The sequence below is a fragment of the Melitaea cinxia genome, chromosome 28 (genome assembly GCF_905220565.1).
Source record: "Melitaea cinxia chromosome 28, ilMelCinx1.1, whole genome shotgun sequence".
Lineage (NCBI taxonomy): Eukaryota > Metazoa > Arthropoda > Insecta > Lepidoptera > Nymphalidae > Melitaea > Melitaea cinxia.
In genome coordinates this window covers 3604488-3632036 of record NC_059421.1, presented here as the reverse complement: position 1 = coordinate 3632036, position 27549 = coordinate 3604488, and the positions used below count along the sequence as shown (strand labels likewise).

General features: G+C 35.1%; 1 protein-coding gene and 1 pseudogene across 1 annotated transcript; one reads left to right on the top strand and one right to left on the bottom strand.

Moving 5' to 3' along the window:
* Positions 1-22945, bottom strand: part of LOC123667538 — a 94182-nt pseudogene extending 71237 nt beyond the window's left edge.
* Positions 22946-24168: 1223 nt separating this feature from the next.
* Positions 24169-25588, top strand: LOC123667636 (the record flags this gene model as incomplete). The annotated part of the gene is made up of 1 exon (XM_045601497.1): positions 24169-25588. A coding segment is annotated over exon 1 (1206 nt), but the record flags the coding sequence as incomplete, so codon positions are not given.
* Between the last annotated feature and the right edge of the window lie 1961 nt (positions 25589-27549).

Below are 27549 nucleotides of genomic sequence, written 5' to 3'. Positions count from 1 at the left end.
GAGCAACGTAAACGGTATTCAGCTATTTCACTCACCCTCGTACAGTATAGCGAGCAAGTTTGACTGTATTGTACGTATTATTTTTAACAAGGATTTCAACAGTATAGCGAGCAAGTTTGACTGTATTGTACGTATTATTTGTAACAAGCTTCATCAACTTATTAGCATATTGCGAGCAAACAAATGATTTAAAGTCTAGTCTAATTCCAAACTACATCTTTGTGGCGTTAAATGAGATAACACCTCGCCTTATTGCCTCCACTAGTGACAAGAGAGCTGGTGCATTTTTTGCCCAGAGAATCGGCATAGCGATTCAACGGGGAAATGCTGCCAGCATTCTTGGCACAATTCCACGCGGACATGATTTATACCAAAACTATCTATAAATATTTAGTTCTTAAGTTGTGAATTGTAAATATGTATTATATTTTGTATAAATAAAATTATGATATTTTTAAAGTCTGTTTATGCATCTTTTAGGACACTTTTCTTACTGGCCACAGTATGTATTTTAATTTATAAACATCAATCAAGTTTTTTAATTGTCACAGTAACTCATTGTGCTTGCAATTGTTGTATGGTTGTGTGGATTTGTGCATGTTTATGGAATAGAAATAATAAAAAATTATAATCCTTATAAATAAACAGCTCAAATTTAAAACAATATCAATGAATACCATAATTGAATGTTACAACTTTTACAATAACACACTAAACTACCACCAGAATTGTGACCACATCGGAATCGTTATGTTAATAAATTCATTCCGCGTGTGAATTGACAATCACACAAAAGTAATGAACGCGCCACAAACTACACCAGCTCTGTGATATATCGGCGCGTAGTGAAAGATAGTATCGCAGGTGACACCGCGGTTATCACGTTACATAACTAAGCTATCGCTGCGGGAAAGAAGTTTATGATTAAGAACGTTGGATACTGAATAAAAGTGTATTCTATCTATGTTGATTTGACGAGTCTAAATATTTCGAAGAGTTCTTTATAATGCTAATGATATTGGCTATAAAACATTAGAATCATAGAAGATTAGGCTTGATATTAGAGCCATATTCACATCAGAATTAAAAACGGATGTCTGTATGATACGGTTAGTTGATTTTCGTTAAAACTAATTATTCCATTTCCACAACCCCGATGCAATTTGTAATACATATTGTATCTATTCATTATTTTTTGGACTAGTGGAAGCAGAACCTCTTTTGTACCTATACACGTGTATCATTGACCAGTTTGACGCCAGATTGACGATTGTTACTGTTAAAATATTCGCAATTCTGTTAGTACACGTTCATAAAAAATACGCATAGATATTTTGGAAAAACGTTTTCATTCTTTGTTAGTAGGAATGTAATATAATAGAGAAAAAAATATACCTTAAAAGAGATATACAACACGGTCGGTCATGTTCGAACATTCTCGGAGTTTGTCGATGTGTGCACAGCTATCTAGGCGAGGAAATGTGGTTTAAAACTATATTTTCGTAATAGACGCTATGATTTTATTTAAATACTTACATTATTATTTGTCAATAAGATCTATGATACTTCATCTTGGGTCATAAAATTAAAAATCATTCATTCATTAGTAGCGATTTATTAAAATACTATTTGTGCCCACGACTTCGTCCGCGTAGAGTGTATAAAAAATGTTATTCAATAATATTAAAATAAATAAATTTCTAAAATAAAAGTAGCCTAAGTTATTTCTTATTTTATCAGCTATCTGCCAGTGTCCTGTCAAAATTGGTCCAGCCGTTTTAGAAATTAGCCGGAACAAACAGACAGACAGACAAACGGACAGACAAAATTGTAAAAAATGTTATTTTGATATATGTACCGTGTATACATCCATATGCATTTAGTAAAAAGCAGTAATTTTAATATTATATATAGATTTAGAAATAATTTTCAGAAATACATTCTGGATGGTCATCTATATGATCCAAGCATTAGCCACCGCACCGCAGACGCCAGTTACTGCGGCTCCATTAACCTATATTCAGACAGTATAAGTTGGTAACCTGCGTCTAATTAACAGCGCTTAAATTATTCACGAACAAATATTTCTATATTTAATACATAAGCTATAAAAAGTAAATGCTACTTCAACGTTTTTAATATTTTTTATAAACTTTAATGATTCAGTTCGTCGATTCACAACAAAGAAAAATATTTTTATAAAAATATTTTTGTCATCAAAAAGGATATATAAGAACTTTTTTATGTCGATACATTTTAATTTTTAATACGCCTTTGTCAAAAGGTTAAAATTTTAATGTTTCAATATTGTCAACTTTAAACGTCAGATTATTTATTATACACTGACTGGTATTTCATTTGTCGAAATTTTAATAAAAAGTCTTTATGAGGTGAACAGTGTATATTTTGCATAAGCTTGATAAAATGCGTCCTATTGTCTGTGCAGGTCGATAGCTACTTTGTTTGTGGCTTAATATCAATCAGAATCAAAGTTAGCAATGTTATTTCAATTATTAAATTCTACTCATAATGTTCAATGGTAAATTCGCAGATTTTATGAGAAACCTGTAAATTGAAATTTAGATTAAAGTTCATATCATTCAATCATTATCACTTCAGTCTATTGTAGTCCACTGCTGGATATAGGCGTCCACAAGTTCGCGCCAAAAATGGCGTGAACTCATGTATGTTGCCCATAGTCACCACGCTGGGCAGGGCTCAATATAAGTTCATACAAGTCTTATAAATGTATAGTTTAATATGTTATATTATTAGTTAATAAAAATTGACGAAACGTTTTTTGAAGTAAAACGTATAGAAAATATACAAAAAAAAAAAAACATTTATAAAGATGGAAAACATATTTAAACATGATATAAAAGATTACTTATTTGTATCACAGGATACATCTAATGAGAGATTAAAATAATGTATTGACCTCCTACCGTTTTGTTCATCTGCAGATTCAACGAAGCAAGATGACGGGCTTAGCTGGCATGTTTATAATAAACAGGTCTAATAATATTGAACTTAATTTATAATTAATTTTGTTCAAAAATTAATAAATAAAGCCTTTCAATTCTATAAGCTGTAGGTGACAGCCCTGGTTGCGGTCCGAAATCAAAATGGCCGATCCTGTCAATTACAGTGCGCCCGAAAGCTGACAAAAGAAAAAGAACTTAAGGCTAACGACGCTCCCGAGTGCACGGCGGCAGTATCGGTGAAAGTTAAAGGGCTATACTGTGGATACGGTGCGAAATCGATTGAGACCGTAGATAGAAGATATCTTAGAAGTGCAATATGTATTTGTACATTTGTGATTCGTCTCACTGCTTCAAAACAAGTTATTTCTGAACTTGAAATTTTGATATGACAGTGATTTCGAAATAATAGACTGATGGAATAAAAGTAGTACCTACTGTGATAATTTCAGAACGGATTCCTGATGGCGTACCAGTTACAATTTCCTAACAAACTTGCACAATTTAGTTCATTAATTTTACTGATCTTTGACTTGCCGCTTTCTTTTAAATACCACGAACACGCCTCTTTGTGTTCCATTCGTGAGCTTCGTCTTGTTCATCTCACTGCTCGTGATATGCAAATCGGTCCCCAGAAATGAATTGTAAAATATTGCAATCGATTATAGTGAGCGGTGCGCAGCTCTTTAAAACAACTTCATCGGATGATTGCGCGTGATTTATTGGTATCATACAAAATATTCCATAGACATTGGAAGAAGAAAGCTACACAAAATACCAGTGTTAGGTATATTGTTCGTGAATCCTTATGCTGATTTATACATTTTTCTATTTTTTATTAAGTCGTTAATTTTATGGTAAATGTTATATGCAGATGAATGTACCCGAGTAGAAATTTTTTCGTGTTCCTTAGAAGGACCGGACCGAGAATGCCTGATCTGGACCTCATAAGCCATGTAACACAGAATATTTGTCTGGACCTGATCAGGATGAGATGAGGTTTCCTGATCGGGTCCAGATCAGGAAATCTCATCTCATCCTGATCAGCCGGTTCGTTCTGGCCCTTTTAAAAAACACGAATGTATATTCTTGAAAAAATTGTTTAATTTAAAAAAAAGGAAATTGATATTATAAAGATGTTACTTAACATAATTATTATGATATTTATTTCCGTTTATTTTTTCCAGTATATTATTTATTTATATTTTTAATATTAATTATTTTAAATATTAATTATTTTTATTCACTTTTATGTTATTATTTAATTATTATTATTAATTAAGTGCTGTGTGGCTACGGCACTAAAGAATTTGGCCACCCCCTCTCTTCCCGTGGGTGTCGTAAGAGGCGACTAAGGGATAACAAGGTTCCACAACCACCGTGGAACTTAAGAAGCCGACCGATGGCGGGATAACCATCCAACTGCTGGCTTTGAAATACACAGGCCGAAGACGGGCAGCAGCGTCTTCGGTGCGACAAAGCCAGTACTGCGGTCACCAACCCGTCTGCCCAGCGTGGTGACTAGGGGCAAAACACATGAGTTCACGTTATTTTTGGCGTAAACTTGTGGAGGCCTATGTCCAGCAGTGGACTGTATAGGCTGTAATGTATTAATTAAATTTTATTTATTAACTTCTAATAATTAACTACTAATTAACTATTTCCTATTATACTTACGACTGCTCCACTGTGTAGAAATGGACTCCCTGCTAGACTGTCCTGATAACTGTATAATTATATACTAAGTGCGCTTAAAACATTAATAGCGCGATTCAGGCTTAGTTCGCGTAATTTCTTTCAGGCTACCCTGATCTGGACCGGACCGGCTCCTGATCTAGTATGCCATACCATACTTGATTATATTTTACATCAGGCTATTTTTATCTGGACCGGACCGGGTCCTGATCCAGTATGCCTTATCTGGCATTCCTCATTCTATCCTGCTCCGGTCCAGATACATGATCTGGTTGAGCCCGACCTTTCTTTTAGTCGGGTATTTGTCACCATTAACATTTTTGTTTCACTTAATTACACTCTAACAACTATTGTGGTGGGAGAAGTCGTCTAAAACACCGACGGTTAACGGGTTCGATTCCTGTTTAGGATGGCTATTTATATTTTTACAAATATTTCTTTCCGGTTTGGATGTCTGTCCTTGTGGGTCTCCTCACCGTGCCTTAGAGAGCATGTTAAGCCATCGGTCTCGGTTATTCTTATCAGGAATAGCTGATAGCGATTGTTACTCATTGTAGGATGAGATGAGATTTTCTGATCTGGACCCGATTAGGAAATCTCATCTCATCCCGATCAGGTCCAGACCAATCATCTGCGTTACATGCCTTACCTTTTCCTACATGGAAAAAGAGGCCTATGCCCAGCAGTGGGATGTTAGAGGCTAAATATGATGCAATATAGTTACACTCTCATTATATTCTGAGAGGAATGATCCTTTTTCGCAACATTTCCCAGATTGTTTGCAATGAATTACTAAACACTTAACAGCCTTTGGCTAGATGACTTGAATCACATCTCAATTAACGAAGCACCTTCCAATACTTATTCAACAGACCGAAATTGTTTAAGATAAATTGCTTTCTGCATGTACGTACGTATGTGCAATTATTGATTCATTTACAACTAATTTCGCTTCAGCCTGTAATATCCCACTGCCGGGCATAGGCCTCTTTCCCCATGTAGGAGAAGGATCAGAGCTTAATCCACCACGCTGCTCCAATGCGGGTTGGCGGATATATTCCCTACTATGAGTAATGATCGCTATCAGGTGTACATGATAACAACCGGGACCGACGGCTTAACGTGCTCTCCGAGGCTTGGTGGGGAGACCCACAAGGACTGCACAAACACCCAGACCATGGCAAACATCTGTATGGCCAATAAAAATGTATGTCTTGTGCGGGGATCGAACCCGCAACCGCCAGCACAACCGGCACAATCCATAACTGTGACCGCTGCGCCAACGCGGCGTCATTACAACTAATGAATCGGTTATCGCTGCGGCAACTTAATGTGTTGTGTATTGGAGGATTAAGATGTGTTAGGTATTTGTAAAGATTATTCATCCGAGTGAAGCCATTGTCAAGGGAGCTATTTCGATGGAAATGTTTTCCATGATTGACGTTACCGCTCCGCCCTCGGGACAAAGTTCTCTGATAGTTTGTTTTAAACATTTAGGCAGGGCGATGTGTGGAAACTACTCGAGCTCGCGCAACGATTTAATCTTTATATTAATAAATAAATAGTCAGTTAAGTGGTCACACAGGAATAGAGATCGTAAATTGGCCTCTTATAAGGAACTAAATTCTCAGTATTGGTACAAGTTTGCCTTACTCATAAAACAGCGTGCCAAGCGATTTTCAAACTTCTTATATAGAATGTATCATTGAAGTTAAATAGATTACCTACACTAACACAATATACCTACATATGTAAATGGATTCTAATATCTCATCACTATTACTAAAATTACTTAAAACCGGGTATTTACCGTGTTTTTTTGTTTTCATTTTGCGAAGCTCAATATTTCAATATTATCTACGAATGCTTTGTTCACGAGTTCTCCTAAATATGTTGTACTCGTAATATTGCGTCATGTCAATTACGCAATATTGCCCATAGTCACCACGCTGGGCAGGCGGGCTGGCTTTGTCGCACCGAAGACGCTGCTGCCCGTTTTTGGGCTGTGTATTTCAAAGTTGGATGGTTATCCCGCCATCGGTCGGCTTTTTAAGTTCCAAGGTGGTAGTGGAACTGTGTTATCTCTTTGTCGCCTCTTACGACACCCACGGGTAGAGAGGGGGTGGTTATATTCTTTACAGCCGTAACCACACAGCAGCAAAATAAAATTAAGAAAAGAAAACCTTTATAAAATTACTTCAAAATATTGCGTTTTGGATACGACCGTCAACGACGTCTGCCCAAATAATAAGGCTCGGGTTAAAGACTTAGGTAGGCATGTGATGAAAAATTATTTATTTATTTATTTATTTATACTTTATTGTACACCACAACTACATTTTAAACAATAAACACATTTAAAAAAAACATTTACAGACTGTGAAGTACAATGGGCGGACTTATGGCTATTTAGCCATTTCTTCCAGACAACCCAAAAAATTAAATAGTAGGTAATAAATAAGTAGGAGCGGTCCCCCAAGCCGATGTATTTTTTTTTAGGATTATTAATACTCGTACATACATGGGTACTTTAAGATTGAGTTTCTTTAATTATTTTTAAACTTTTTAAAGGCATCTCAGTCGGAGTTTTTTTCATTTTTAATTTAATTTTTATGGTATATGTACCGTGTATATATATATCCATATGCATATAGTACAATGCGATTATTTTAATGTTACAAACAACACTCAAATTTTATTTATTTGTATAGGCAGTGAAAATAAATAGTTAAATTAATAAAATCAGTTAACAGACAAACTTGAAACATCGTTTGTGACAACTGAGACATGAATCGGGACAGACGTATTGACATTTAAAACTATCTTCGTTAGGAACTGTTTGGGCTTTGTAACAGCGTGTCGGATTATAGCTTAAAGTTGTTTCACTAATTATAATCATGTTCTTCCTCTTGCAGATGAATTCAAGTCAAAAGAGTTTTTATTACAGTTTTAATTATTCACGTTTAGTTTACATACGTTTTTAGCTTATTACACATTCTTATCTCATTATTTTATTTTACATTTTAATGTTAAATAACCTAACTAATTTGAACATACGGATATGTTATAGTTACAAGTGTACTGTATACAATGTGTCACATAAATACACACAACCTATTGGGTAATTAGTTTAATTAAATTCCACATAAAGCAAGTTAGCGTTCACTTAAACCACCTTATTATCCTCGACGTCGCTGTCCCGTTCGTATCATTTAATGTTGTTACCTGTAGTCATGATATCCTAGCTTCATTTTACATGTCGCACTGAAGGATAAGGTAACTTGCTCCTACAGCTACGGATGAGGGATTTGATGAGATTTCTCTGGCAATTAGATTAATATTGACTTCCATGGGATCCATATAGATATATTTAGGTAAAGTATTAAAACTAATTAAATGTTTTTGAATATCATATCAAAAATTGACCGCTCCAGCGGGATTCGAACCCGCGTCTTCGACATACCGTGTCGACGCTCTAGCCAATTAAGCTATGGAACGATATACTCGCCAGAGCGAAACTTTTGATATGATGATTTTTACTTTCGGTTTAAGCGAACCGTGGCGCCGTCTATAGTGAGTTCTTTACAGAGACTCGTAACTATTCAAAGTTTCATATTACAATGAAAATCTTTTACAGGAGACGACACCATGCTATTTTTAATATGTACGATTTTTATTTTTGTGTTACCCACAATTAGGAATTCTAAACATTTTTGAATATCATATCAAAAATTGACCGCTCCAGCGGGATTCGAACCCGCGTCTTCGACATACCGTGTCGACGCTCTAGCCAATTAAGCTATGGAACGATATACTCGCCAGAGCGAAACTTTTGATATGATGATTTTTACTTTCGGTTTAAGCGAACCGTGGCGCCGTCTATAGTGAGTTCTTTACAGAGACTCGTAACTATTCAAAGTTTCATATTACAATGAAAATCTTTGACAGGAGACGACACCATGCTATTTTTAATATGTACGATTTTTATTTTTGTGTTACCCACAATTAGGAATTCTAAACATTTTTGAATATCATATCAAAAATTGACCGCTCCAGCGGGATTCGAACCCGCGTCTTCGACATACCGTGTCGACGCTCTAGCCAATTAAGCTATGGAACGATATACTCGCCAGAGCGAAACTTTTGATATGATGATTTTTACTTTCGGTTTAAGCGAACCGTGGCGCCGTCTATAGTGAGTTCTTTACAGAGACTCGTAACTATTCAAAGTTTCATATTACAATGAAAATCTTTGACAGGAGACGACACCATGCTATTTTTAATATGTACGATTTTTATTTTTGTGTTACCCACAATTAGGAATTCTAAACATTTTTGAATATCATATCAAAAATTATATCGTATTTATTGAATATTATATCGTTCCATAGCTTAATTGGCTAGAGCGTCGACACGGTATGTCGAAGACGCGGGTTCGAATCCCGCTGGAGCGGTCAATTTTTGATATGATATTCAAAAATGTTTAGAATTCCTAATTGTGGGTAACACAAAAATAAAAATCGTACATATTAAAAATAGCATGGTGTCGTCTCCTGTCAAAGATTTTCATTGTAATATGAAACTTTGAATAGTTACGAGTCTCTGTAAAGAACTCACTATAGACGGCGCCACGGTTCGCTTAAACCGAAAGTAAAAATCATCATATCAAAAGTTTCGCTCTGGCGAGTATATCGTTCCATAGCTTAATTGGCTAGAGCGTCGACACGGTATGTCGAAGACGCGGGTTCGAATCCCGCTGGAGCGGTCAATTTTTGATATGATATTCAAAAATGTTTAGAATTCCTAATTGTGGGTAACACAAAAATAAAAATCGTACATATTAAAAATAGCATGGTGTCGTCTCCTGTCAAAGATTTTCATTGTAATATGAAACTTTGAATAGTTACGAGTCTCTGTAAAGAACTCACTATAGACGGCGCCACGGTTCGCTTAAACCGAAAGTAAAAATCATCATATCAAAAGTTTCGCTCTGGCGAGTATATCGTTCCATAGCTTAATTGGCTAGAGCGTCGACACGGTATGTCGAAGACGCGGGTTCGAATCCCGCTGGAGCGGTCAATTTTTGATATGATATTCAAAAATGTTTAGAATTCCTAATTGTGGGTAACACAAAAATAAAAATCGTACATATTAAAAATAGCATGGTGTCGTCTCCTGTCAAAGATTTTCATTGTAATATGAAACTTTGAATAGTTACGAGTCTCTGTAAAGAACTCACTATAGACGGCGCCACGGTTTCGCTTAAACCGAAAGTAAAAATCATCATATCAAAAGTTTCGCTCTGGCGAGTATATCGTTCCATAGCTTAATTGGCTAGAGCGTCGACACGGTATGTCGAAGACGCGGGTTCGAATCCCGCTGGAGCGGTCAATTTTTGATATGATATTCAAAAATGTTTAGAATTCCTAATTGTGGGTAACACAAAAATAAAAATCGTACATACTAATTAAATGGTTTATTTAGAGCATATCCTTTGTACTGTACTGAGATGACACGGTTACGATGTTAAGCTCTTAAAATCAGTCAGTCAGTCAGTTATTATATGTCAGCCGACGAATATATATATATATATATATATAACAAGGTCGGCAAACAAGCGTATGACTCACCTGATGGTGAGCGATTACCGTAGCTTATAGACGCCTGCAAGACCAGAAGCATCGCAAGCGCGTTGCCGACCATCCCCAATCCCCAATCCCCATTCCTAGGAGATTTTTTTAATTCTACAGGGATATCTTTGCTTGATTGCTTTGCGTTGGTTTACATATTGATGCAGTAATATTCGATAAGTTCTATCCTGTAGTAATTTCTATGGTGCAGTAAAATATTGTGTAATCAGTTTCAGAAAAGTTTTTAACATTGTAAATATAAGATTTATATGACAGCATTAAGTACTAAAGTAATTTAAAAGTTATTTTTCTGAAAAAAAAAATGTTGTTTTATAGTAAATATAAAACTATAAATAAAAAGAAATTTGTAATAAACTCTTTTATAACAAAGATCGAAGCTTTCTCTTTTTTGATGGGCTGATTGCAATAATGCAGATTGTTGATTCACATACAGTGATTAATAATTCTAAATATTTCAGATAAAATTGAATAAATTCCCGAACAGACTATACGGTACGTGTATTATATAAATACTAGTGTTTGCCCAGTGTACGGAATTCAACCATAATTAATTTAAATTATAACTGTGAACATAATTACAGTTCTGTTGTCAAAAACTTTCTAATAGCTAATTATAAATAAAAGAGCATACATGTAGGGTTGCCAACCGTACTCTAAAATAGTAGTATACTGAAATACTCTTTTTTGCTTCATTGAAATTGATTAAAAATGAGCTCTTGATCTATATAAATTTAGAGTTTGGAGTCATACAATTCTTTTAAAAGCCATGAAAAATTGTTATGTGCTGCAAAAAGTACGAAAAAATACCTTTTTAAAAATATAAAATAAATGGTACTCTTTTTTGGAAGTCCGTACTCTTTATTTACCTCCTTTGAAATCAGATATACTCTATTTCTTCTAATAAAAGTTGGCAGCCCCTACATACATGCGTGCGTGTCAAATACACAGTAGTGTGTAATTTTTGTTTTTTTTTTGTTGATTTAATGTATTTTTTATGCATAATTTAAAAAATATATATTTATTAGTCTTCTGCTCTCTTTATCTATATAAACTATAAGTGTGCGAAATTTCATACGCCTCCGCCCGCGCAAATTTCGTAAAAATAGGGGTACAAAGTTTTTGTTTCACGTATTAATATTTAAATTTATTTGATAAGAATAGTCAAATAAATGTATAACAATCAAATAATGTATAACTTACGTTTTGTAGCCAATATTTGGCAGCAATAGATTGTAATAGAAATAAGCCCCAGTTAAGCGCATTTACCGATTATAAATTAATGATACTAATAACCAATTATTGCGAGTTAGCCGCGTACCAGGTCACAATAAACGTTATCGGTAACATTTGTCATACGCGCCGCCTTTACCTTGATTTACTGCTCGCCATGTGGCTAATATTACATAATATTATACAATCCGTGCCCAATGAGAAACAATTTGTAAAACTTTTGCTTTTTGACAGCTTTTTATGTTTTATCGTTCTCATTTGGTATACATGTTGGTTTTCTGTCACTAATTGTTCTTAATGAATTACATTTTACCGTAATGATGAAATATTTTCCAACCAATATTAGCATGACTAGCATATAGATGAAATATCATCATTTGATCATCATCATTTCAGCCTACTGCAGTCCACTAGACATAGGCCTCTACAAGTTCATGCCAAAAATGGAATGATCTCATGTGTGTTACCCATAGTCACCACGCTGGACAGGCTAGTTGGTGACCGCAGGGCTGGCTTTGTCGCACCGAAGACGCCGCTGCCCGTCTTCGGCCTGTGTATTTTAAAGCCAGGAGTTGGATGGTTATCCAACTTTGTTGGATGGTTGGATGGTAGTGGAACTTTGTAATTTCTTAGTCGCCACTTATGACACCCATGGGAAGAGAGGGGGTGGCTATATTTTTTTTTGGATATCAATTTATTTTGTTGGATAAGAAAACCAATAGGAAAATATATAGAAGAGCTAACACTTCTCATCGGGACATTATTTTTTTTCTACAAAGCAGATACATTCCAGTCCCAGTCGCTAAAAATACAATACAAAAATAAAATAAAAAGTGGGACTTGAAAACGCAGTGTTTCATATAAACAATTTTGTTCTACTTAAACAGATTAAAGAAGCGATACAAGTCCCAGCATAACATTTCTCGGTACAGTTGATAAGTAGTTATTGGTTCGGCAGTGTACATTCACTATCCAGCCGGATTTTATACTTAGAATAATTTACGATACCATTACCTTTTATCAGTGAAGCGTTTCTAAATATATTTTCTCGTTATCGTAAATGCTACCGAGAATCAGTTACGTAGTCTCAAGGGCGAACATTTTGCGCTGAGGATATCGTTAGTATTTCATTTTAAGCGTTTAGACGTTAATGTTAAAACATTGAGAAAATGGGTATAACTAAAAATTTTTACTTCGTGACTTCACCTGTGTCGATATAAAAGAAAATTCAATGAAAGAGTTCTCTCAGAAATAGATTAACTCGTTTGATTAATCGTTGTGTTTGCTCGCAAACGGAAAAGAAACCGACTTCAATTACATCGACACGTAATACAGTGTAAGTAGACGAAAAAATTGTCAAGTAAATACGCGTTATCAAAGATTACTCAAAAAGTTGTTATCAGATCTAGATGAAATTTAAATATGAACACATAATACGGCCATTCTCCGATTAGCAAATTTTTCGTGTCCGGGCTTGTTTAAACCGTAATATCATCATATTCAATAATGCACTTTTTTATATATTTTAGATAGCATCCGTACCTAGCTGTAAAAAAAATATTGGCTTCTGTTTTAAGTAATTAAGACTAAATTAATTTAACTTATGTTCAAAAAACCTCTATTCTCTAATTACCGTGACGTGTCCGCACACCAACTTAATCTTAAAACTTGCTTGTAATTTTTATAGCGTATAGATTTACTTTGATCCATTCAACGTTTTAAACGATATTAAGCAGCGTGTATCGCATAACAAAATATCAACTCAATAGAACCAGTCTACAAATAATTATTATGAAGTAATCATATGTCCAATGGAAACTTCTAATTACCGTAACATCTGCTGTTCTCGAGTGCACATCCCTAAATAAAAGTATTTGGCACATCACTACCGTACGCATCGCGTCTCCTCAGTGTGTGCCGAGGTCCATCAGCAGTTGTATGACTCTCATGTTAGTGTACCACCAATGAAGCACGTGAGTATATAATTACCGTAGCCTTGGTTAAAAACTTTTCTAATTACCGTTGTTCTTATTTTAATACTAGATTTTTAAGATAGACCCAAGTTGATCATGTAAATGGAGACAGTACTTTGGCCTCCGTACGTTGTAATAAGCTAGAATTTGTATACTGCGTCGGTTTTAAACATTTTTGTGAAAATTTATCGTTTTCTAATTACCGTATACCAATTACCATATGTTTATAATTACCGTTGTATGAAAAAGTAATACTTGTTTACCGCGGTTTTCGTAGATTATTATTATCATTGTCCGTAAATATGTCTATATTATATGCTGACCATTCATCAAATTATTTAATTTATAGGATAGGAAAACCCAAAAAGACCAAGACCAAGAGGAAGTTAAAGAAAATAGAAGGCTTGCCGCGCGACAACGCCGAGAACGAATTAAAAATGCCCCTTTTTGTATTAGCAATCAAAAAAAAAATAAAGGAGAAAGAAGGGTACAATAAAAAAAAATAAAAAAATACTGCCTATCTGCGAAATGTCACCAAAAGCCGGAAGAAAACTCAAAAAAGAAGTAGAGAAAATTTCAGAACTTACTATAAAAGACAAAAGGAAAAGGGAAAATTGAAAACAATCGAGGAAGAAGGGACCTTAGATATAGAGGTGCTTGATAACAATATAACAGATCCTCTTGAAACTCTGTCACACCACATCTCAATGATTTATCATATTCGCTGTGCTAAAAAGTACACTAAAAGAGTACAAAATTGTCCCGAAAATCCCAAATCAAAAAAATAAGATAATCAGCAAGACGAAATTTTTCTGCAGTCGACTTCTTTTGAAAAAGAATTAGTTCCCTTGAAAAAGACACCAAATTTTAAACCTTCTTTAACCACATCAACGCCGCGTCCATCTAGTGCCCTGTCATCATCTTCTACTGAAAGTATGTTATTTTATTATTAATCAATAATGAGCATTTGACCGAAAATAAAGATACAAGTGTGAATATTACGGAACGAGCGTCTTCCTTGTGTTCAACACACCAACTTCACCATCTTCAAAGATAACTGTCGAGAAACCGATACGTAAAAAAATCTCACTCTTATTGTTATTTAGAAGGCATGTATAGAAAACAACTAAAGAAATGTCATATTTGAGACAAAACAATAGAGCTAAGAAGAGCAAAAGAAAAGTACAGGAAGCAAGCATTAAGACTGAAATATAAAACACGCTACATCCAAAACCAAAACAAAGTCATGATAAAGAAATAGAACCAAAGTATTTACATAATAATAATATAGGGACTACTGTAGAGAAAACCAAACAAGACGTCCAAATTTTTGTAGAGCAAGATGAGATCAGTCGCATTTGTCCTGGCAAGAGAGAATATATTTCAAGAAAAACGTGGCGTGAACTCATGTGTCTTGTCTTGTCTTGCCCATAGTCACCACGCTGGGCAGGCGGGTTGGAGACCGCAGGGCTGGCTTTGTTGCACCTAAGATGCTGCTGCCCGTCTTCGGCCTGTGTACTTCAAAACCAGTAGTTGGATGATTATCCCACCATCGGTCGGCACTTTCAAGTTCCAGGGTGGTAGTGGAACTGTATAATCCCTTAGTCGCCTTTTACGACACTCACGGGAAGAGAGGGAGTGGCTATATTCTTACTGCCGTAACCACACAGCATATTTTCTAATTACCGTTACATTAAATATAAAAATTTTCTAATTACCGTACTCATAAATTTTTTAAGTCTCATTATCTAGAAAACCACAATTAACTGTTACATGCCAAATTAATTATTGAATTCGTATTTTTAATTTGTTTCATATTTTAATGTTTTTAAGTCAAATCAGTGAAAAATAAAAAACGTCACGGTAATTAGGCAAAGAACGCCGAATTGGAGAATGACCGAATAAAGATCAGCTTTCGATCAAAATAAAAATCATCAAAATCAGTACACCCAGTAAAAAGTTATTCGGTATAATACAACGTGAGCGACGAAAAAATAGTCAAGTAAAAGCGTATTATTAGATATAACTCAAAGAGTTGTTGTAAGATCTCAAATAAATTTGAATGGGACCAAATGACACGCACCACCTTTCAATTGTGAAAAACTCAAAAATGTTTTTATCAACATAGTTTCACCCAGTCAAAAGTTCTGAAGTAACATACATTAAGAAAATACAATCGAATTGAGAACCTCTTTCTTTTTGGAACTCGGTTAAAAAATAATCACAGTGGTTGTGGTCGCAAAAGAACACTACTAAATAATTACTATATGCTACGTAAGATAGTAATTTTTTTATTTAAAATGAACATCCACAGGCTATATATTTTTTTAGTTTATTTAAGGATCGACGAGAAATTTGTGAGTATTTTGACTACTTTTAATTGGGGAAAAGAAGTGTCTGTGTTAAACACCTTTGCCTGTTTGCCTAGGACATATAAAGATAGATACAATATAAAGCATAAGTTAACATTCTAAAATTATAATTTTTGGTAGAAGTTTGTTAAAATAATATAAAATAAAATACACATACATAAACATAACAAAAACATTAACTATTTCATACATTATAAATAAATAAATATCATATAACATACACTCACGGTCGTCTGTTCCTATGGTAAGCAACTTAATGCTTGGTACAGGTAACAGCCGACTGTTATAAGTATATTTTACATACACTCACGGTTGTCTGTTCCTATGGTAAGCAACTTAATGCTTGGTACAGGTAACAGCCGACTGTTATAATTATAAGTATATTTTTTTGACAAATATACATAGAAATACGCGGAACAGAAAGCCACTACAAACTGCGCCAACGGGCTAGTCAAAATTATATATAATGTGGGTAATAAGTATATATGGATATGAACATAAAAATATAACATTTGTTTATTGTTAATAATAATAGAACATTGCTTTTAGCCTTTGAAAACGGTAAAAAAAGTGAAAAAAAAATATTAGGATGAAATCCATTGTAAAATAAAGAGACTACAACGAAAATGAAAGGGAAAATAAATTACGGGCGATCTGAGGTCGTATATATTTTACCGTTTAAGTATCCTACTTACAACACACAAAGTAATGAACTTGTAAATATGTTAAATAAATAAATTAAATTAATGCGTATAATTTAAAAAAAGTCGTGAAAATGTTACCAAAATAAATCAAAGTGGATTATCAACACATAGCACAATTGCTATTTACTCTAATGTAAAACAATTTCAATATCATTATGACGTAAAGTAATCAAATAGTCTAAAAAATCGAATTTAAAAAACATTAAAATTATTTTTAATGGTGATATTATATACACAGATAGACAGAGACATAATAATACCCACTCAGAACTTTATGAAATTGAAAAGAATTTAACGATAAAAGCAAAATCAATTTTTCATCTCTAAGCTCTCGTTGTTAGTTTCAATTTTGAAAACTCATTAGAATTCCTTAATGGGTTCCGCTTCCTGTTAAAATAATCGCCTTAAAATAATGCCTTCTGACGAATTCGACCTTTGTGTTCTGAACTCTGCTTAGTACATCATAAAGTCATTAGTACCTGTAAGAACAATAGGTTATGCTTGTATCTTGCGGATATTATTCATAACGAAAATATGTATTCGTCTATTACGAAAAGTTGTTCATGTGTTTCTTTGACTGTCTGTGTGCAAACGAATATCGCAACATTATTTTCTTTCTAATCTCAGCTGTCGTAATCGTGAGATCTTCGACTTTCAACCTTAGAAATGTCACCTAAGTTACTGTTGGGCCTGTGATGACTTTTCGCTATCCCCTGGAAACTACAGATTTTTCCGGGATGAAAGTTAGTCTATGTCCGTTCTAGCCCCCTTAAGCCATATGTATGTCAAATTTTATGACAATCAGTCAAGCCATTGTGCCGTGAAAGTGGAACAAACAAACAAACAACGTCTTGCACATTTATAATATTAAAATGGATTTAAGTTAGGATCACTAAAATTGCTTTTGGATAAATTAAAAATTAATGTGTATTTTTACATAAAGCTGAAACCATAATTATCCATTTATGTCCTCAAGTGCGATGATCTTACAACTTCTGAGTTCTTTTTTTTTAAGACTTGCTGTAACATGAACCAACGCTATTTATTAATTTCTCTCGTCTCCTACATTATACGAAATTAAATCTCGTCCAGTTCTACCAACATCGAATCTTCTACACAATTTTTTGCAAAGGATTTATTGCAGGGTAAATTGATTTAACGAAGTGTGTTATTTTATATTCACATAGGTACTTTTTTTTCATATAGTTATGAAACAATTCGGCAAACAAGCGTACAGCTCACCTGATGGTAAGCGATTACCGTAGCTTTTAGACGCTTGCAACTCTACACTCGCGAAATTCTGGTCACCTTACTCACTCATCATTACAGCCTAAACAGTCCACTGCTGGACATAGGCCTCCACAAGTTTACGCCAAAAATAACGTGAACTCATGTGTTTTGCCTTACTCACTACAGGAACACAATACTGCTTGATAACAGTATTATTTCGCTGTGATCGTCTGTTAAGTCGAGATGCTTCTCCAGTCGGGATGCTTCAGATTTTGAGCAGATTTCCTGCTATGCCCTACCTCAGTTAAAACATTTTATTCATCCTTCATACTTCTTCCCGGTCATGACTAGATGAAATACATTGCCTAATGATATGTTCAAAAACTATTTTCACAGAATCAAGTTTTGGTTCTAATGCATAATACATTATTTATTTATTTATAGGGATGGACACAGTATAGAAAAAGTAATAAAAAACGAGAAATTTAAAAATTAAGGCCAATTATGACTATCCATCCGTTTAAAATTAAATCGTGAAAATAAGAAAAGGAAAAACAAAACAAAAGACGATAAAAGCGAACAAAAAAAAAACTTATTTTCATATTAAACTAATAAATACTTTTTGGAAGTTCAAATTACAAACAATTAACGGATTTGGAAGGTAATATAACATAATATACAAAAATGAAGTAAAGATTATATAAATATTTATAAAATATATACAAATATTATGTATTTTAGTAAATATTTGGAATATTTTTTTAAAGAACTGTCGTTTTTTTCTTTCTAGATTAATTTATCTTAGATAAATAAAGCATAGATAATAATCATAGATAGAGAAAACAAATGAATCAGTGTTGTAGCTCGGAGCAAGAATCAATAAATAATAGTAATCAGAACGTTTAACGATAATAAAAATATCGTAATAACTGTAAACGTTTTCAAACAGCAATATATCAGAAACATCGATTTTGTAGCTATTTTATATGCAAATTGTGACTTCGACTCATAACTCATGCGCTTATGAAATATTTTTTTAGGCAACCCATTTTTAATATATTATCTAATATATTAACTTACTTACTTTTTGGTAACTTGTTAGAAACTATGTTTCATTCACTTGTTGTTTGTTCGGATCTTCTACCAATAAAAACACCCGCTACAAACATACACATATTTGTTTTTTTTTTTTTTTATATCACTAGGTCGGCCAACAAGCGCACGGCTCACCTGATGGTAAGAGATTACCGTAGCTTACAGACGCCTGCACTGTGTGGCTACGGTACTAAAGAATATAGCCACCCCCTCTCTTCCCGTGGGTGTCGTAAGAGGCGACTAAGGGATAACACAGTTCCACAGCTACCACCTTGGAACTTAAAAAGCCGACCGGTGGCGGGATAACCATCCAACTGCTGGCTTTGAAATACACAGGCCGAAAACGGGCAGCAGCTTCTTCGGTGCGACAAAGTCAACCCTGCGGTCACCAACCCGCCTGCCTAGCGTGGTGACTGTGGGCAAAACACATGAGTTCACGTTATTTTTGGCGTAAACTTGTGGAGGCCTATGTCCAGCAGTGGACTGTATAGGCTGTAATGATGATGATGACAGACGCCTGCAACACCAGGAGCATCGCAGCAAATTCCTGCTGTGCCCAGGCCTCAGTTGAATAGATAGTGAAGAAATGTTTATCTGTTAATCTCAGATAGTGAAGAAATGTTTATCTGTTAATTTAAAGCTATTTTTGTATATATGATCCATATTTAACGTTTTATCATTACGTTATTATCATTAAAATTGTATATCTTTGAACTAAAATCATAAGTTTATAGATTTAAAAAAAAAAAACAATTGTATTATTTTTTATAATTTATAGACACAAAATCTGTCAGTCTCAGACAGTTAATTCCCGACAGAACCCGCTTCACCTAATTCGTTAGCATATTAATTTCTAATAAGTAGGGTTTTTTAATTTTTATATTATTTTCACAACATTTTTGAATATCATATGTACTAGATCGAAATTTTTGATATGATGATTTTTATATTCGGTTTAAGCGAACCGTGGCATCGATACATCGTTCCATCGCTTAACTGGCTTGAACGCCGACACGGTCAGTCGGAGACGCGGGTACGAACCCCGCTGGAGCGGTCAATTTTTGATATGATATTCAAAAATGTTTAGAATACCTAATGTGTAACACACTAACACAAAAATAAAATCGTAGATATTATTTTCACAATTTGATACACAGAAATAAATTGTTAAAATGAATAAAAAATTTATTTTATTACTACCTAGATATATCATAAATTATGCTTTGAAAAGTTTCGTCGACAAGCAAAATGGAATTGAAAACGTTCCTACAAACGAAGCTTTGAAAATGCCGTTTAGAATGTTTAAAAAAATTGCTTATTATTCAAAGATTTTTTTCTCATTGCTAGAAAATCTTAAAATATTACAGACATTAATAAAACTTTCGTATTTTCGGTGTAATGCAAAAGCAAAAGCCTCGTATCCGTACAACCGGGAGTTTGTACACATTTTACTGTCAATGTTTTTCATCGCCACTACTTTATAAGAGTCTTGATGTTTGAAAATCTACGTTTACTTGTCTTTTTAACCGACTTCAAAAAGGAGGAGGTTACTTCATTCGACCGTACCTATATATTTTTTTATGTATGTTCGCGGATAACTTCGTTATTTATGAACCGATTTTGTTGGAAAGGAGATATCCCAAGGGCGGTACCGTGATAAGGAAACCAGGATCTGATGATGGCATCCCAAAGAATTCGAGGGGAACTTTCGAAAATCCTAGTGGCGAATAGTGCGTTTATTAATGTTTTTTTTTTCGTCTATCTACATTGTATTAGTTGTCGATGTAATTGAAGTCGGTTTTTTTCGTTTGCTAGCAAACACAATTATTCAGTTGTTATACTGAAACTAGCGTAGTATAGATATAACATTACGTTTATGTTTCTTTTTTTTTAATTAATACATAGCATAGACGAGACGCTTTGTGTATTACAGTTTTTATTGTATTTTACAAAATTATAAAACAAAACAATAGAACAAAACAAAGAATACCCTGATTATAAAAAATTGGTCCTTTATTTTGTTCATCAAAAATTAAGAGAAAACATTAAAGCAATGAAATACGCGTCCCTGAACGCCTCTTTGCCTTAAAACTTAAGATAATGAAAATAAATTAAAATGGAGTAACCCAGTTGTCTTAAAAATAGTAATTACTCTGTAGAAATTAATAAAAATACGATTAGATCTTAAATGAAAGAATATGTTCCATATTGTTCATCCAGATTTATGCACGCAAAGAATCCTTATAGTAAATCAATATTGTTTGATATAATAAATAAGACGTCAAATATTATGCAGTGACTACAGACTTAAATTATCGCATCAAAAAATCAATTTAAGATTATTAAATCACATAATATTATATAAATTATATCATATAATAATAATAATAATAATAATAATAATAATACTCAACATAGTTATTATAATATATGTATCTATTTTGTATTGGGGGGGGGAGTGACATTCAGTAGAATAATAATACTCAACATAATAATAATAAACAACTCATTTTTTATATTACCTTTGTAACAAGAATATTTTTCTAATGTTTACGCGAATTTTACTCATTTAATAAAACACTTTTTTCGGATTTTATCGCGGTTTATTGTTAACTTTTGATTCCCGACGTTTCGGATACTTTACAGCAACCATGGTCACGGGAGGACTGAGGTGTCAGACGTCCCAACGTTACAAAGTTATTCGAAACTACCCGACATACATCAATATCTTATATAGTCCTATCTACGCAGAATGTGCTAATTGAGTCTTTAATCTTTGGTGAATTATGCTTGGTTTTTGATTTAATTATATTAATAATGGGGTCCCAAGCAGGTGGTAATTGCCAGCCATCTTCTCTATTGAAATTTGGATGTTTTTTAATTTCAATAGCCTCACGGATCATCCTTGGTTGGAATCGGTGTTCTTTTGCGAGGATCTGTGGTTTATCGAATCTAATATAATGGCTAGCTGTGTCTAGACTGTGTTCACAGATTGCAGACTTAGTATAGCGACGATGTTTTAAGTCAGCTATATGTTCCTTAACGCGAGTTTTGATCGATCGTTTTGTTTGTCCTATATAAGAGAGACCACAGTCACAATCAAGCTTGTATACTCCTGCATCTTGTAAGGGTATATGACACTTGACAGATGGTAAAAATTGACTTATCGTTTTTGGCGGCTTGAAAAAAGTTTTTATAGAAGCTCGCTTTAAGATGAAGCCAATCTTGTCAGTGACCCCTTTCATAAAAGGTAGCACAGCAGGTACTCGTTCGACGGTGGCTGGTTTCACACGTTCACTGCGATGAGGACGCGGTACCCGAAGCTTGTTGTCTCGCAGTACTTGCTTGACATGTTGAAGTTCGGTCTCCAGGTGTCGCTCATCGCAGATCCCTCGTGCTCTCTGAAACAAAGATTTACCCACGGTAGCTAACTGTGTAGGATGATGGTGTGATTCGCCGTTTAAGTACCTATCCGTATGGGTATGCTTTCTATACACTGTATGGCTTAAGGTATTGTTGGGATTACGGATGACTAATACATCTAAGAAAGCTAAAGATTTATTTGCCTCCAACTCCATTGTGAATTGAATTTTGGAATTTATGGAGTTAAGATGTTGTAAGAATATGGATACTTTATCAGATGGTAATATTGTGAAAGTATCATCTACATACCGTTTGTAGAACCTGGGTGTTATGGGCGAGGTACGCAGAGCAGTTTCCTCGAAGTCCTCCATAAATATGTCGGCAACAACGGGGGATACTGGTGAACCCATCGCTACGCCATCTACTTGCTTGTAGAACTGATTATTCCACAACATGTAGCCAGATGTAAGGCAATGCTTGAGAAGGTCAGCATATTCTATCGGCATGTCATTTTCCTTCAGCTTTCTTGACACAATACTAATGCAATCTTCAACCGGTAAGCATGTAAAGAGTGATTGCACATCAAAACTAACCATAGTTTCATTGTCACTGAGATGTAGATGTTTGATCTCATTAACAAAGTGGTACGAATCCCGTGTATGTGCTCTGGTTTGTCCACGCAGTGGCGAAAGTACATGGGCAACATGTTTAGCCAGTCTGTAGGTTGGTGAGTCGATCTGGCTGACAATTGGACGGAGTGGAGCATCAGCCTTGTGTATTTTTGGCAAACCATACAGCTTAGGTGGTTTTGGACAAGAAGGAATCAAAGATTTGACGTCTAGATTCAACGACTCGGAGTACTTTTTGATTAGATTAGTAGTAATTTTCAAAACCTTGTTAGTTGGATCGGCTTTGATATTTGTGTAAGTGCTTTCATCCGATAATAGTTGTTGAATTTTATCATTGTAATCTGACGTATCCATCACAACCGTTGCATTACCCTTATCCGCACGAAGAACCGTTAATTCACGTCTGTTTCGTAGATTTAATAAGGCTTTTAATTGTTCGCGGGGAAGATTTAGTTTCGGCACAGAACTTCGTCTTAATGCTGACGATATATCTTGTCTGATAGCCTCCGAATCTTCCTTCTTTATATTGTTTTTCGACAGACAGTCTTCAACGTTACAAATAATTTCTTCGAAGGGTATCTTGCGAGGTGTAACAGCGAAATTTAATCCCTTTTCCAAAACTTTTATTGTGTTTACATCTAAATGACATTTTGACAGATTGACAACCGCGCGTGAGCTGTCATTGTCTGTGGTGTTCGATTTGTTGTTTATGACATTTGATTTGCTGTTTAACTTATCGAATTTTAAAATTTGTCGTTTTTTGCATTTATCATATTTTGTCATTTCGCGCTTATTCAGAGTTTTTATGCAATTATCAAAATCAAATGTCGTTAAAACTATCTTTAACGCGGCGGTCACCCCTCCTATTTCTAACGTTGAAGACTGTCTGTCGAAAAACAATATAAAGAAGGAAGATTCGGAGGCTATCAGACAAGATATATCGTCAGCATTAAGACGAAGTTCTGTGCCGAAACTAAATCTTCCCCGCGAACAATTAAAAGCCTTATTAAATCTACGAAACAGACGTGAATTAACGGTTCTTCGTGCGGATAAGGGTAATGCAACGGTTGTGATGGATACGTCAGATTACAATGATAAAATTCAACAACTATTATCGGATGAAAGCACTTACACAAATATCAAAGCCGATCCAACTAACAAGGTTTTGAAAATTACTACTAATCTAATCAAAAAGTACTCCGAGTCGTTGAATCTAGACGTCAAATCTTTGATTCCTTCTTGTCCAAAACCACCTAAGCTGTATGGTTTGCCAAAAATACACAAGGCTGATGCTCCACTCCGTCCAATTGTCAGCCAGATCGACTCACCAACCTACAGACTGGCTAAACATGTTGCCCATGTACTTTCGCCACTGCGTGGACAAACCAGAGCACATACACGGGATTCGTACCACTTTGTTAATGAGATCAAACATCTACATCTCAGTGACAATGAAACTATGGTTAGTTTTGATGTGCAATCACTCTTTACATGCTTACCGGTTGAAGATTGCATTAGTATTGTGTCAAGAAAGCTGAAGGAAAATGACATGCCGATAGAATATGCTGACCTTCTCAAGCATTGCCTTACATCTGGCTACATGTTGTGGAATAATCAGTTCTACAAGCAAGTAGATGGCGTAGCGATGGGTTCACCAGTATCCCCCGTTGTTGCCGACATATTTATGGAGGACTTCGAGGAAACTGCTCTGCGTACCTCGCCCATAACACCCAGGTTCTACAAACGGTATGTAGATGATACTTTCACAATATTACCATCTGATAAAGTATCCATATTCTTACAACATCTTAACTCCATAAATTCCAAAATTCAATTCACAATGGAGTTGGAGGCAAATAAATCTTTAGCTTTCTTAGATGTATTAGTCATCCGTAATCCCAACAATACCTTAAGCCATACAGTGTATAGAAAGCATACCCATACGGATAGGTACTTAAACGGCGAATCACACCATCATCCTACACAGTTAGCTACCGTGGGTAAATCTTTGTTTCAGAGAGCACGAGGGATCTGCGATGAGCGACACCTGGAGACCGAACTTCAACATGTCAAGCAAGTACTGCGAGACAACAAGCTTCGGGTACCGCGTCCTCATCGCAGTGAACGTGTGAAACCAGCCACCGTCGAACGAGTACCTGCTGTGCTACCTTTTATGAAAGGGGTCACTGACAAGATTGGCTTCATCTTAAAGCGAGCTTCTACAAAAACTTTTTTCAAGCCGCCAAAAACGATAAGTCAATTTTTACCATCTGTCAAGTGTCATATACCCTTACAAGATGCAGGAGTATACAAGCTTGATTGTGACTGTGGTCTCTCTTATATAGGACAAACAAAACGATCGATCAAAACTCGCGTTAAGGAACATATAGCTGACTTAAAACATCGTCGCTATACTAAGTCTGCAATCTGTGAACACAGTCTAGACACAGCTAGCCATTATATTAGATTCGATAAACCACAGATCCTCGCAAAAGAACACCGATTCCAACCAAGGATGATCCGTGAGGCTATTGAAATTAAAAAACATCCAAATTTCAATAGAGAAGATGGCTGGCAATTACCACCTGCTTGGGACCCCATTATTAATATAATTAAATCAAAAACCAAGCATAATTCACCACAGATTAAAGACTCAATTAGCACATTCTGCGTAGATAGGACTATATAAGATATTGATGTATGTCGGGTAGTTTCGAATAACTTTGTAACGTTGGGACGTCTGACACCTCAGTCCTCCCGTGACCATGGTTGCTGTAAAGTATCCGAAACGTCGGGAATCAAAAGTTAACAATAAACCGCGATAAAATCCGAAAAAAGTGTTTTATTAAAAAAGAATATTTTTATTTATTCAATTAATAAAATCATAATGAAATTAAATTAGCATTTTTTTTTAATTTGTGACTTACAATTTCACAAAAAAGAATTTTATTGTATGATAAATGTATTATTTGATGAAAAGTTATTAATTTTGTTAAACCAGTTACAGTTCAAAATAGTTAATTAATTCATAAATATGAAATTAATCGTTAATTCGTTGTAAAATATACCGAAAAACCTGTGAAATAAAGTATATCTTCAACTGAAGTTACACAAAACCTCTGAAAATTATTTCTACAAGTAATAAAGCTGGAAACGTGAAAGGTAATTATTTTTCCTACGGTTTTGTTTTTTTTTTTTTTGTTGTATATATTAAAAAGAAAATTTTACAAACTCAAACACAAAAACTAGATAGCTGGAAACGAAAAGTATTACACGGCCGCCATCCTCACGATCTAGAACAACCCCACATAAACACCGCAGCCTCAAACAAATGGCTTAAAATAGGAAACCTATTTCCAGAGACCGAAGGATTTATAATAGCGATACAGGATCAAATAGTCAACACTAAAAACTACAGAAAATTCATAATCAAAGACTCCTCAATACCAAACGATAAATGCCGCAAATGCCACGTTCAACCAGAGACCATCCAACACATTACCGGGGCATGTACAACACTTACACAAACAGATTACACACATAGACATAACCAAGTAGTCAACATAATTCACCAAAAGTTAGCACTAAAACACAAACTCATACAGAACACAAACACACCTTATTACAAATATAAGCCACAAACAGTCTTAGAAAACGACACACATAAGCTCTATTTTGATCGCGCAATACTTACAGACAGAACCATCCACTACAATAGACCGGATATAACGCTCCAAGATAAATTAAATAAAATAACCTATCTGATAGATATTGCTGTTCCCAACACTCATAACCTACAAAAAACAATTTCTGAAAAAATCAACAAATATACTGAACTAAAGGAGGAAGTAGCTAGAATTTGGAACCAAAATAAAGTATACATAATCCCAATAGCTCTTTCCACGACAGGTGTTATCCCAAACCATCTGTTACATAGTCTTAAACTACTAGAATTAAACGAAACTCTTTATATCACCTTACAAAAAGCCGCCATTTTAAATACATGCCGAATCGTAAGAAAGTTCTTGCAAATTGACGAACACGAAATCCCACACAACACATAATTTTAACACACCACACGCTGCATTTACTTGGTTTTGACCCGTAAATTCAGAAAAACCAGCCAAAGGCTGAGAAAAAAAAAATACCGAAAATAATAATAATAATAATAATAATAATAATAATAAAAGCCGTGTGGTTCCCGGCAGAGTAGAATAGGACCACCCCTTCCTACGCCTAGGGTGTCGTAAAAGGCGACTAAGGGCAACAAAAGCTGCATAACACCCGCGCAGCCTCCTTGGAGAGCGTGAGTGCCTCTCCAAGTGAGTATATTAGCACTCAAAAAAAAAATACTATGATGGAGGATGATTTACAAAGGCGCATAGGGCCGCTGCCTGGGGGACGCCAGGGCGCGTCTGGAGCTGGCGCTGGACGTGGCAGCATGCGGGCCGCCAGCCAACCCCGCCGACCGGCACCACCACCTGACCGGTCGGGTTATCCACCATCCCCGCCAGTTGGCTTGGCGACGACAGAGTCCCAAGGGACTCAGCATTCGTTGCCCGCCGCTGGTGGAGTACGTCGCATGAGATGGACACCGAAAATGAACGAGAGTGTCATGCGTGCGTA